The following is a 15322-nucleotide window of genomic DNA, read 5'->3' on the forward strand; positions in this document are numbered from 1 at the left end:
CATTTGTGTTTCGTTATGTAAACATGCTACCAGGAGATAAATATCTCCCCTGTTCCTGAAAGTTATATATTCTAAGGAAATTGGACTCATCCTTTGTAGTATGTAATCTTGGTTCGTTATGCACGGGAAGTAACGTAGCACATTGAGATGCAAATTGTAAATGTATGGGGGAGGATCTGACAATGTCAAAGAGTTTTCTGCCTATATAAGCAGGGCTCTGTGAGCCCAAAGTTGTACTTCTGCCTGTATCTGAATGCTGTAACAACATCTGTATGCTGTATACCTCTGAAAGGAGAAGGGATCTTTTCAGATCCATTGGCAATAAACCATCTTTTGCCCAAGAAGTCTGCTTCATCTGCGACCAACAGAATTAATGCAATAATTCCGTTCTCCGGCTGTTCTGGGTATAGCATCCAGCGTCTCCGAGTCTCCGCTCTGCCAGCTACCAAAGCAGAGGTCTGGTCCGTGACCAGTGGGGGACCAGTCGACACCAGCAGCGTGTCGACGCAGGTAGTACTCAGGTGCCAACGATTGGACCTGAGGAGGTATCCGTGGTTCCAGATGCCACGTAGGAGGAGTCTGGTGGTGGCAGCGATAACCCCGCCCACTGCGTAGTGGGCGGAGTCAGTAACAGGCGGTTACTGACGGTAACAGGGAATCCCCTATTGGCCAGGTCCCGTGAGACCAGGAACCGCTATCTGTGGACCCGAAGGGCGTAGCCAGAGCTAAGGGCAGGCGTCCGGTCACACCTTATATTAAGGAGTAGCGGAGGAGTAGTATGCAGTCAAGATTCCTCTGTGTCTGGCCGCTGGCTGTGTACTGTCATCGGGGTTCCCACTGATGCCTGTAGGATTAATTCCACTGCTTTCTCGACACCTGACATGGGGCAGATTATTGCTGATGCTTGAGGGCAGCGTAGGTAGCTCCTAGTGGATTGCTGGTCAGGCAAAAGCACAAGGAGACACTAATGACGCTGCAGACCAAAAGTGACACAACGTGGTTCGTCTCCATGGCAATGGGAGTCTTCTGCCGCCATCAAAAGACTTTTCCTTCTTCCACCATTACCAATGTTATTTTCAAGTACCCCCAACTGGTCTCCAGAGTACCCCCAGGGGTACTAGTACCCCAGGTTGGGAACCACTGCCCTACACAATTCAAATCATACACCCAAAGCCCTCAACACAGCACCATTATACATCTTAACTCATATCTCAAAATACCTTCATGTCTTCTATCTCTGACTTGTACTTAACTTTGCTGTGAGAGATCCTCAAAATATACGTTAAAAATACCAGCGCCGCTCACAGCGACTGTTCTTATTTTGGGTGCAATATTTAACTAAACTTCAATTAACTGACTTGGCTGTATTTGTATTTAGTTATACTAAAAGAACAGCTTCTGTGAGCAATGCTGGCATTTTTAGCACTCAAAGGGTAACCACATTTCTCTCCTGCTTTGAAGATTTCTTCTGTGCCTATATTTCCTCTAGCCCCTTAAACTTACTCCCACCTGTACTACATACACTAACGTGCCCTCAGCCCAACAGTACTCCCACCTGTACTACCTGCTGTAACGTGCCCTCAGACCAACACTACTCCCACCTGTACTACCTGCTGTAACGCGCCCTCAGACCAACATTTATCCCACCTGTACTACATACACTAACGCGCCCTCAGCCCAACACTACTCCCACCTGTACTACCTGCTGTAACGCGCCCTCAGACCAACACTACTCCCACCTGTACTACCTGCTGTAACGTGCCCTCAGACCAACACTACTCCCACCTGTACTACCTGCTGTAACGTGCCCTCAGACCAACACTACTCCCACCTGTACTACCTGCTGTAACGTGCCCTCAGACCAACACTACTCCCACCTGTACTACTTACACTAACGCGCCCTCAGCCCAACACTACTCCCACCTGTACTACTTACACTAACGCGCCCTCAGCCCAACACTACTCCCACCTGTACTACCTGCTGTAACGTGCCCTCAGCCCAACATTTATCCCACCTGTACTACTTACACTAACGCGCCCTCAGCCCAACACTACTCCCACCTGTACTACTTACACTAACGCGCCCTCAGACCAATACTACTCCCACCTGTACTACCTGCTGTAATGCGCCCTCAGACCAACACTACTCCCACCTGTACCACCTGCTGTAACGCGCTCTCAGACCAACACTTCTCCCACCTGCACTACCTGCTGTAACGCGCCCTCAGAACAACATTTATTCCACCTGTACTACATACACTAACGCGCCCTCAGCCCAACACTACTCCCACCTGTACTACCTGCTGTAACGTGCCCTCAGCCCAACACTACTCCCACCTGTACTACTTACACTAACGCGCCCCGCGCCCTCAGCCCAACACTACTCCCACCTGTACTACTTACACTAACGCGCCCTCAGCCCAACACTACTCCCACCTGTACTACCTGCTGTAACGCACCCTCAGACCAACATTTATCCCACCTGTACTACATACACTAACGCGCCCTCAGCCCAACACTACTCCCACCTGTACTACCTGCTGTAACGTGCCCTCAGCCCAACACTACTCCCACCTGTACTACTTACACTAACGCGCCCTCAGCCCAACACTACTCCCACCTGTACTACTTACACTAACGCGCCCTCAGACCAACACTTCTCCCACCTGTACTACCTGCTGTAACGCGCCCTCAGACCAACACTACTCCCACCTGTACTACTTACACTAACGCGCCCTCAGCCCAACACTACTCTCACCTGTACTACTTACACTAACGCGCCCTCAGCCCAACACTACTCTCACCTGTACTACTACACTTATGCACCCTCAGACCAACACTACTCCCACCTGTACTACCTACACTAACACGCCTTCAGACCAACACTACTCCCACCTGTACTACTACACTTATGCACCCTCAGACCAACACTACTCCTACCTGTACTACCTACACTAATGCACCCCCAGACCAACACTACTCCCACCTGTACTACCTACACTAACACGCCTTCAGACCAACACTACTCCCACCTGTACTACCTACACTAACTCGCCCTCAAAATGGGAATTTTCAAGATTTATGTTTGGACAAGGGCTTTACGCTTTCAAAAGATCTATGTACTACAGTGATCTGCAGTGTAATTAACGGACTTGGCTGTATTTGTATTTAGTTATACTAAAAGAACGGTTTCTGTGAGCAATGCTGGCATTTTTAGCACTCAAAGGGTAACCACATTTCTCTCCTGCTTTGAAGATTTCTTCTGTGCCTATGGCATTTCCTCTAGCCACTTAAACTTACTCCCACCTGTACTACATAGACTAACTCGCCCTCAGACCAACACTACTCCCACCTGTACTACATACACTAACGTGCCCTCAGCCCAACACTACTCCCACCTGTACTACCTGCTGTAACGTGCCCTCAGACCAACACTTCTCCCACCTGTACTACTTACACTAACGCGCCCTCAGCCCAACACTACTCCCACCTGTACTACTTACACTAACGCACCCTCAGCCCAACACTACTCCCACCTGTACTACCTGCTGTAACGTGCCCTCAGACCAACACTACTCCCACCTGCACTACCTACACTAATGCGCCCTCAGACCAACACTTCTCCCACCTTTACTATGTACACTAATGTGCCCTCAGCCCAACACTACTCCCACCTACACTAACGTGCCCTCAGTCCTAAACTACTCCCACCTGCACTACCTACAGTACACTAACGTGCCCTCAGAGCAACACTACTCCCACTTGTACTACATACACTAACGTGCCCTTAGACCAACACTACTCCCACCTGTACTACCTACACTTATGCGCCCTCGGACCAACACTACTCTCACCTGTACAACTACACTTATGCACCCTCAGACCAACACTACTCCTACCTGTACTACCTACACTAATGCACCCCCAGACCAACACTACTCCCACCTGTACTACCTACACTAACATGATTTCAGACCAACACTACTCCCACCTGTACTACCTACACTAACGCGCCCTCAAAATGGGAATTTTCAAGATTTATGTTTGGACAAGGGCTTTACACTTTCAAAAGATCTATGTACTACAGTGATCTGCAGTGTAATGGTGAGGCTGGGATTGCCCTTGCACCAAATGCATCTGCCCAATTGAGCTGTCAATCACCACCACAATATCTAGGCTGCAGCACAGATGGTTAATTCAAAATAACTGAGGTACCAATTAAGTCAGCTGTGCTCTAGCATAGAGATCACTAAAACCTGACCTGTTAGCGTGCCTTAAGGGCAGAGGTTCGGAATGTCTTCAGTTGTGGATCCAGACGTTGGGATGCAGCGCAGGTCAAATTTCAAGTAGGTAAAGCACACCAACCGCATATGAGTCTCAGCTGGCAATGATTGGCAGTATATGGGGTGGCAGTTGGTGTGGCTCCACTATTTGAGTCTTGCCCTGTGTCACAGAAAAACATTTGGAGCCTCCATTGTCTACACCAGTATTTAAATCATCAGCTATACAAGGAGTATAAATAGGCTTGCAGACCACTCAAGCTTAACAGCAGCCACCAGAGGCTCAAGAATAAATGAAATAAAATTTTACTGAAAGGGCATACACTAGAGGAACTGGTCACACTCAGCACTGGAAGTGAGTATTTTGCAAAAAAATGAGCGCTAAAAATAAGATAGGAGAGAAAGTTAAAGATATAGAGTAAAAGATAGAAAAGCACCTGAAAAATAAAATAAAATAAAAGTTAATAATAATGTTTACAGCCCCTTTGGGGCGTCCGTGTAAAAGTCCGTGGGGTACCTGCTGCTGTCCCTACTTCTATAGAGCACGGGGCGGGAGACGGGAGCCAGGCGGGGAGACGGAGGTAGCGTCTCGCTGATGTTCTGAGAAGCCGCTCGTCTCCGTCTGTAGGTGACGTCACACGGTGCCGTGAAAGCCGTGTAGCCGGCGATGGTTCTTCGTGCTCCCGCTTGATGGAAGGGACTTGTAGAGGTCAGGGTAGCGTTCTTGCAGGTATCCACAGGCAGGTCTTCAACGCGTTTCGTGCAGTTAAAGCACTTTTTCAAGAATGACAGTCTGCTGTCCATAATGGTCCTTTTATTCATTTTTTATTTGAAAAAACTTTATTAAAAAACGGAAATGAACATAAAAATGGTGGGAACCTCATGGAAAGACCTATATAGGTAAAATTGAAGGTATACGGTGCTTTATAAAAATAGAAAGAATGAAAGAGAAAAGGAGAGGATAATGAAAAAAGAGGAATTATATTTATAAATAGTATAATAATCAGTGGATTGAAAAAATGGTATTTAAGAGGGGGCGATTTTATCAAAACACTTAAACAAACCGAAACAAAGTGGATATATGCCATGCAAACCCTGATGCCAAAAGGATTAAATATTGATTTTGAGCTTAATGCATTTTTATAAATACTTTTATAATTCATTTATCTTAAATACCATTTTTTCAATCCACTGATTATTATACTATTTATAAATATAATTCCTCTTTTTTCATTATCCTCTCCTTTTCTCTTTCATTCTTTCTATTTTTATAAAGCACCGTATACCTTCAATTTTACCTATATAGGTCTTTCCATGAGGTTCCCACCATTTTTATGTTCATTTCCGTTTTTTAATAAAGTTTTTTCAAATAAAAAATGAATAAAAGGACCATTATGGACAGCAGACTGTCATTCTTGAAAAAGTGCTTTAACTGCACGAAACGCGTTGAAGACCTGCCTGTGGATACCTGCAAGTACCTGCAAGAACGCTACCCTGACCTCTACAAGTCCCTTCCATCAAGCGGGAGCACGAAGAACCATCGCCGGCTACACGGCTTTCACGGCACCGTGTGACGTCACCTACAGACGGAGACGAGCGGCTTCTCAGAACATCAGCGAGACGCTACCTCCGTCTCCCCGCCTGGCTCCCGTCTCCCAGCCCCGTGCTCTATAGAAGTAGGGACAGCAGCAGGTACCCCACGGACTTTTACACGGACGCCCCAAAGGGGCTGTAAACATTATTATTAACTTTTATTTTATTTTTCAGGTGCTTTTCTATCTTTTACTCTATATCTTTAACTTTCTCTCCGATCTTATTTTTAGCGCTCATTTTTTTTGCAAATTATTAACCCTTTCATTGAGCAGCTTATTTTACAAAGTTTTTAGCGCAGTGCCCACAATTTTACTGGAAGTGAGTATACTAGAGATGCAGGTAACATTCAGCACTGGAAGTGAGTATACTAGATATGGTAGTCATACTCAACACTGGAAGTGAGTATACTAGAGATGCAGGTAACACTCAGCACTGGACGGGTGTATATACTAGAGATGCTGGTCACACTCAGCACTGGACGGGTGTATATACTAGAGATGCTGGTCACACTCAGCACTAGAAGTGAGTATACTAGAGATGCAGGTAACATTCCGCACTGGAAGTGAGTATACTAGATATGGTAGTCATACTCAGCAGTGGAAGGGGGTATATATAGATATACTGTCACAATCAGCAGTGGAAGGGTGTATATACGAATGCTGGTCATACTCTGCACTTGAAGAGTGTACAGTATATACTAGAGATACTGGTCACACACTCAGCACAGGAAGGGTGTATAATAGAGATACTGGTCACACTCAGCACTGGAAGGGTATATACTAGATATACTGGTCACACTCACAGCACTAGAAGGGTGTATATATTTGTTGGTGGTCACACTCAGCACTGGAAGGACACAGCACTGCAGGGGCAAACACAGGATTTTCGGAAGGGGGTTTCCAGAGGGGCGGAGCAAAGCACGGAGATGGACACTTAGGTGACCCAGTATATGCCGGGTCAATTAAAGTATTATAGATAGACCAAATGTATATAAATAATAAAATATATATACATACATACATACATATATATATATATGCCAATAGGCAGCACACCTGATAAATAACGTCAACTTTGCCCTCCAAAATAACCCAGTTGGGTCAATATGTAGTAAGCAGCGCACGGAGGCACTCAGTGAATAAATAGATAACACAACGCAGGTAAATGTCCAAACGTTTTCGATGTATTAAAATCACATCTTCATCAGGAACGGTTCCTGATGAAGATGTGATTTTAATACATCGAAAACGTTTGGACATTTACCTGCGTTGTGTTATCCATTTATTCATTGAGTGCCTCCGTGCGCTGCTTACTATATATATATATACACATACAGGGGTATCAACAGCAGTGTAGACCCCTGGGCATAGCAATGTATTGAGGCCCCTACAGATCCTCCAGCGGTAGGGGTGGGGTAAGCATTGATGTCCCGTGGTTGGTAGGGGGTATTATATCAACCGCTCAGCATGTATGGCCTGGATCAGTAATTTCCACTAATTACCCCTTCACTGCACAGATGGTGGGAGATGAGGTGGGAGAAGGGGGCATTGAGCTGAATGAAGGGGCCCTAATACATAACTTCCAGGGTTGTGCAGGATGTTTAATATGCAGAGGAGCGGTGTATAGTGGAGTGGGCTTATTATACATAATTTTCTGGTGGGAGGACAGCTTGCTTGACTGCAGATATCTCCAGTTCCCGGAACTAGATTTCTTAGATTTTAATGGAATTAAACACTAGAGGATCCCACCTACCAAATGGTAATGGGGACTAGGGGATCAGAGTTCAGTAGGCAGAGCAATCTGCCAACGAGTATATAAAACTACATACCAGGTGTGTGGAGCTGGAGCAGTAACCAGCTGCTGGAAGGCTAATATCTTTGGTTCTGGGCACAGTAGAGACAAGCTCATGGTGTCCTTCAAAGGGGAAGAGTCCCAGCTTTTGGAATATACCCTCAGAAAAACTCTAAGTCAGACAGAACCTGAAATATCTGACTGGGAATAGCAATTAACAGGCTTGGATGGGGACCACTGCTTTGAAGTAAGATATCTCCGATTCCCAAGGGCCGATTTTTAAAATTCTTGTACCTGTGGAAAGAAGGGACCCTAAGCTTTCAGCCTATGGCCCTTAGACTCCTGGGGGGGTTTCTGGGTACTCAGAAACCCCCCCTGCGTGCGCTACTGCACTGGAAGGGGTGTATATACTAGAGATGCTGGTCACACTCAGCACTGGAAGGGGGTATATATTAGATATACTGGTCACACTCAGCACTAAAAGGGTGTATATACTAGAGATGCTGGTCACACTCAGCACTGGAAGGGTGTATATACTAGAAATGCTGGTCACACTCAGCACTGGAAGGGTGTATATACTAGAAATTCTGGTCACACTCAGCACTGGAAGGGTGTATATACTATAAATAGTAGTCACACTCAGCACTGGAAGGGTGTTTATACTAAAGATCCTGGTGGTCACACTCAGCACTGGAAGGGTGTATATACTAGAGATGCTGGTCACACTGAGCACTGGAAGGGTGTATAAACAAGAGATGCTAGTTACACTCAGCACTAAAAGGGTGTATATGTTAGAGATGCTGGTCACACTCAGCACTGGAAGGGTGTATATACTAGATATGCTGGTCACACTCAGCACTGGAAGGGGGTATATATTATATATACTGGTCACACTCAGCACTAAAAGGGTGTATATACTAGAGATGCTGGTCACACTCAGCATTAAAAGGGTGTATATACTAGAGATGCTGGTCACACTCAGCACTGGAAGGGTGTATATACTGTACTAGAGATGCTGGTCACACTCAGCACTAGAAGGGTGTATATACTAGAAATGCTAGTCACACTCAGCACTGGAAGGGTGTAAATACTAGAGATGCTGGACACTCAGCACTGGAAGGGTGTATATACACTGTACTAGAGATGCTGGTCACACTCAGCACTGGAAGGGTGTATATACTAGATATGCTGGTGACACTCAGCACTGGAAGGGTGCATATACAAGAGATGCTGGTCACACTCAGCACTAAAAGGGTGTATATGTTAGAGATGCTGGTCACACTCAGCACTGGAAGGGTGTATATACTAGAAATGCTAGTCACTCTCAGCACTGGAAGGGTGTATATACTAGAGATGCTGGTCACACTCAGCACTGGAAGGATGAATATACTAGATATGCTGGTCATACTCAGCACTGGAAGTGAGTATACTAGAGATGCTGGTCACACTAAGCACTGGAAGGGTGTATATACTAGATATGCTGGTGACACTCAGCACTGGAAGGGTGCATATACAAGAGATGCTGGTCACACTCAGCACTAAAAGGGTGTATATGCTAGAGATGCTGGTCATACTCAGCACTGGAAGTCAGTATACCAAAGATGCTGGTCATACTCAGCACTGGAAGGATGGATATACTAGAGATGCTGGTCACACTCAGCACTGGAAGGGTGTATATAATAAACATGCTGGTCACAATCAGCACTGGAAGGGGGTATATACTAGATATACTGTCACAATCCGCACTGGAAGGGTGTATATACTAGAGATAGTGTCACACACAGCTCTGGAAGGATGTATATGCGAGATATACTGGTCACACTCAGCACTGGAAGGGGCTATATACTAGAGACGCTGGTTACACTCAGCACTGGAAGGGTGTTTATATTAGTGATGCTGGTCACACTCAGCAGTGGAAGGGTGTCTATCTTAGAGATACTGGTCACACTCAGCAGTGGAAGGGTGTATATATTAGAGATGCTGGTCACACTCAGCACTGCAAGGGGCTATATACCAGAGATGCGGGTCACACTCAGCACTGGAAGGGTGTTTATATTAGTGATGCTGGTCACACTCAGCAGTGGAAGGGTGTACATATTACAGATGCTGGTCACACTCAGCATTGGCAGGGTGTATATATTACAGATGATGGTCACACTCAGCAATGGAAGGGGGTATATACTAGATATACTGTCACAACCATCAGCACTGGAAGGGTGTATATACTAGAGATACTGTCACACACAGCACTGGAAGGATGTATATACTTGAGATGCTGGTCACACTCAGTACTGGAAGGGTGTATATACTAGAGATGCTGGTCACACTGGGCACTGGAAGGGTGTATATATTTGAGATGCTGGTAACACTCAGCACTGGAAGGGTGTAAATACTAGAGATGCTGGTCACACTCAGCACTGGAATAGTGTATATATTTGAGATGATGGTAACACTCAGTACTCAAAGTGAGTATACTAGATGTAATGGTCACACTTAGCACTGGATGGGTCTATGATCTAGAGATGCTGATCACACAGCACTAGAAGGGTGTATATATTAGCAGGGCCGGTGCAAGGCACCGGAGCGCCCCAGGCGAGGGGGGGTGGGGCGCCCCGGTGCCTAGGGGGGGGGTACCTGCGGCACTGTGTGATCTGGCGGCGGGGTCCCTGCAGTGATGCGCGCAATCCGGCAGCCAGGCGGCAGCGCGGGAAGCGCTGATGGGTTTGAAAACTCGCCGCAGGCTGATTGGCTGAATCTCAGCCAATCAGCATGCGGAATGTTTTCAAACCCAGCAGCGCTTCCCGCGCCGCCGCCTGGCTGCCGGATAGCGCGCATCACTGCAGGGACCCCGCCGCCAGATCACACAGTGCCGCAGGTACCCGGCACGGACACCCCTGCAGCCTCCAGGCGAGGGGCGAAGTGCCGCCCTCCAGTGGCTGGCGCCCTAGGCAAATGCCTAGATTTGCCTAGTGGTGGTGCCGGCCCTGTATATTAGAGTTGCTCGTCACACTCAGCACTGGAAGGGTGCATATACTAGAGATGCTGGTCATACTCAGCACTGGAAGTGAGTATACCAAAAGTGCTGATCATACTCAGCACTGGAAGGGTGTATATATATATATATTAGAGATGCTGGTCACACTAAGCACTGGAAAGATGTATATACTAGAGATGCTGGTCATACTCAGCACTGGAAGTGTGTAAATACTAGAGATGCTGATCACACTCAGCACTGGAAGGGTGTATATACTAGAGATGCTGGTCACACTCAGCACTGGAAGGGTGTATATACTACAGATGCTGGTCACACTCAGCACTGAAAGGTTGTATATACTAGATATAATGTCACACTCAGCACTGGAAGAGGGGTATATATTAGATATACTGTCACAATCAGCACTGGAAGGGTGTATATACTAGACATGCAGGTAACACTCAGCATTGGAAGAGTGTATATACTAGAGATGCTGGTCACACTCAGCACTGGAAGGGTGTTTATACTAGTGATGCTGGTCACACTTAGCACTGGAAAGACACTAAGCACTGAAAGAGTGTATATATTTGAGATGCTGGTCACACTCAGCACTGGAATGGTGTATACACTAGAGATGCTGGTCACACTCAGCACTGGAAGGGTGTATATAGTAGAGATGCTGGTCATACAACACTGGAAGGGTGTATATATTTGAGATGCTGGTAACACTCGTTACTGGAATTTAGTATACTAGATATAACAGTCACACTCAGCACTGGACGGGTGTATATACTAGAGATGCTGGTCGCACAGCACTAGAAGGGTATATATATTAGAGTTGCTGGTCACACTCAGCACTGGAAGGGTGTACAGTATATGCTAGAGATGCTGGTCATATTCCGCATTGGAAGTGAGCATACTAGAGATGCTGGTCATACTCAGCACTGGAAGTAAGTATACCAAAGATGCTGGTCACACTTAGCACTGGAAGTGAGTATACCAGAGATGCTGGTCCATAGGTGCTGATTTATGTTTTTGCTGGTGGGTGCTCAAGCCAAAAAGGTACTTGTTTCCTAGCACGGCACCTACAATATTCAGTCGTATGGCATCTTATACAATGTATCGCATCGATAGTAGGGGTGTCGTGGGGGTGCTTTTAACATTGTAAGCACCCATTACGGTGCTTATACAATTTAAAATCGTATACCATCGCGTTGTATGGCATTGTATGCCATATACAATGGTATACGATTTTAAAATTGTATAACATCGGGTGCCATCGCATCGCATCCCATTGTAAGGCTTATGGTATACGATGCGATGGGCGCCGTGCTAGGAAACAAGTACCGCCAAAAATATAGAGGAGTGGCTTCAAGGGAAAGAGGCGTGGCCACAAAATAATACCAGTACGCAGCACAGTTGTCTCCAATATTCAAATTACGGCAACAGTGTTCCCCTTTTTATACATTACTTGTGGACCTGCAGCTGTTTCTCTATGATAACCGTACATACCCCCATGCACAGGAATGCCAGGAAGATGCTTTTGTCAGCTCTGTTAATGGCGCTGGGCAGCATCTTTTATGCGGCAGCCGCCGGGTCACTAAAGAGCGGACGGAATACACTCTTCCCGGCATACTGTTGTGGGTGCTGCAGCTGCAAATTAGCAAGTTAATATGGCGGCCCAGCAGCGCTCATCAATTTCCGTGGGTGCTCGGGCCCTTGAGCACCCACAGAATTGGCACCTTTGTGCTGGTCATACTCAGCACCGGAAAGGTGTATATATTCTAGAGATGCTAGTCACACTCAGCACTGGAAGGGTGTATATACTAGGTATACTGGTCACAGTCAGCACTGGAAGGGTGTATATACTAGAGATGCAGGTAACACTCAGTACTGGAAGGGTGTATATACTAGAGATGCTGGTCACACTCAGCACTGGCAGGATGTATATACTAGAGATGCTGGTCACACTCACCACAGGAAGTGGGTACATACCATTTATGCTGGTGACATTCAGCACTGGAAGTGAGTATACTAGAGATGCTGGTCACACTCAGCACTGGAAGAGAGTATACTAGAGATGCTGGTCACACTCAGCACTGGAAGAGAGTATACTAGAGATGCTGGTCACACTCAGCACTGGACAGGTGTATATACTAGGTATACTGATCACTAGAGACAGGATTATATGCATTTGCATATTTATTTGCATATTTTGCCCAATCTCACTGGTTATTGCATATTTTACCTAAAATCTAGTGATGGTGCATATTTTAGGCCGCGCCCCCTTTCCACTCGCGAGTCACAGCACTGCTTTGCCCTGCTTCTGCTGCTGGTCAGGTAGTGGTAGAGTGTGCAGGCTGTGGCAATATGTGCGCAGTGTGGGGAACCTTGGATGTACGCTATGTCTGACACTGCTCTAGGCTGCCAATCCATGTTGATAAAAGTCAGACGGGGCAGATGCCATTACGAAGCTCCTGAACCTTTGCCTGCCCCTGGCCTGGGACTTTACACCAAGAGACAGACTTCTGCAGCAGAGGAGGCAGGCGGAAGGGTTGTGACATCACGCGGCGCATAGGAAATGCCGTGTCATAGTGAGTATGCGGCGCAGGGAGGAAGCCTTTCACGGCGCGGCCCTCACACGCTATGCTGACATTTGATCCATCGGCACTGGAGATGAGGGTCCATGTGGTTGATGCAAGTAGAGCTTTGGACGCTGCAGTATGCTGTAGCAGCCAGGAAGAAAAAAATCCTATGGACAGCACTAGACATCTGCAGATGCTGTGGGCCTATTTTTTACTAATTGTATGGCAATTTTTTAATAAATAAGTTAAAAAGTACTTTTTTATTATTTAATATAGCATATTTTAACACTTTTCATGCATATTTTAAGTATTTTTCATGCATATTTGCATGCATATTTCATGCTTTTTATGTTGCATATAATCCTGTCTCTACTGATCACACTCAGCACTGGATCGGTGTATATACTAGAGATGCTGGTCACACTCAGCACTGGAAGGATGGAAATACTACAGATGCTGGTCACACTCACCACGGTGGGTATATACCATTTATGCTGGTAACATTCAGCACTGGAAGTGAGTATACTAGAGATGCTGGTCACACTCAGCACTGGACAGGTGTATATACTAGGTATACTGGTCACACTCAGCACTGTAAGGGTGGCTATATTAGTCACACTCAGCACTGGAAGGGTGTATATACTAGAGATGCTGGTCACACTCAGCACTGGACAGGTGTATATACTAGGTATACTGGTCACACTTAGCACTGGAAGGATGTATATACTGTACTAGAGATGCTGGTCACACTCAGCACTGGAAGGGTGTATATACTAGGTATACTGGTCACACTCAGCAATGGAAGGATGTATATACTGTACTAGAAATGCTGGTCACACTCAGCACTGGAATGGTGTATATACTGTACTAGAGATGCTGGTCACACTCAGCACTGGAAGGGTGTATATATTGTACTAGAGATGCTGGTCACACACAGCACTGGAAGGGTGTATATACTGTACTAGAGATGCTGGTCACACTCAGCACTGGAAGAGAGTATAATAGAGATGCTCGTCACACTCAGCACTGGACAGGTGTATATACTAGGTATACTGGTCACACTCAGCACTGGAAGGGTGGATATACTAGGTATACTAGAGATGCTGGTAACACTCAGCACTGGCAGGATGTATATACTAGAGATTCTGGTCACACTCAGCACTGGCAGGATGTATTCGCTAGAGATGCTGGTCACACTCAGCACTGGAAGGGTGTATATACTAGAGATGCTGGTCACACTCAGCACTGGCATGATGTATATACTAGAGATGCTGGTCACACTCAGCACTGGAAGGGTGTATATACTAGAGATGCTGGTGATACTCAGCACTGGAAGGGTGGATATACTAGGTATACTAGAGATACTGTACTGGTCATACTCAGAACTGGAAATGAGTATACTAGAGATGCTGGTCACACTCAGCACTGGAAGGAATGAATAAGTATAACGCTGTGCTGCTACAGCCCTGGCTGCAGAGTATTATAGACACTACATGGTGCAGGTAGCATTTCACTTTCCAGCTATTTGTATATATTCAGGAGAGGCTGAAGCAGCACCAGGCAGAATCCGCTGATCTGTCTGCACTATAAATACACTGCTTACCCCATCTCCTCCTGTCCATAGTTACACCCGAGGGACCCGCACAGCACAGCTGGTAGTAAGTAATTAGTGTGCCTGCTGTAATGATCACAATGGCAGTGACACAAGGCCAGGACCTGCTGCATGTAGTCCCACACCTTCTCATCCAGGTACACAGTCACAGGCACACACACAGCTACAGATTCCAGCAGCAGCCATGTCATGTGACACAGGATAATTCCGGGGAGGAGGAGGGGGGGATCCCATCCCAGTGCGAGATTATTCAATCAGGAAGCTTCTTTACAGTTAAGGTAGTCGTGGTGGCACACCCCCTGCTGGACAAACACAGTCATAGTTGCCAAGTCAGCTTGAAACAAGCGGATTTGGGCTTGTTTTTTTCGTGAGTTGCTTATTTTTTTTGATGGTTGCTTGTTGCTTGTTTTTGGGCTTATAATTTTTTTTAGTAGCTTGTTTTGGGCTTGTTTTATTTTGGGCTTCTCTGTAATTCAGTTATTCAGCA

General features: G+C 46.2%; 1 protein-coding gene across 1 annotated transcript in view; it reads right to left on the reverse strand.

Annotated features, from left to right (window-relative positions):
- Nucleotides 1-15059, reverse strand: part of FAM151B (family with sequence similarity 151 member B) — a 66858-nt gene extending 51799 nt beyond the window's left edge. The window contains exon 1 of the mRNA XM_083151864.1: nucleotides 14827-15059. Within this exon, the coding sequence (XP_083007990.1) occupies nucleotides 14827-14968 (142 nt within the window). The 5' untranslated portion in view covers nucleotides 14969-15059. The remainder of the gene's footprint in view (nucleotides 1-14826) is intronic.
- Between the last annotated feature and the right edge of the window lie 263 nt (nucleotides 15060-15322).

This window comes from Crinia signifera, chromosome 1 (assembly GCF_055691185.1).
Source record: "Crinia signifera chromosome 1, ASM5569118v1, whole genome shotgun sequence".
Lineage (NCBI taxonomy): Eukaryota > Metazoa > Chordata > Amphibia > Anura > Myobatrachidae > Crinia > Crinia signifera.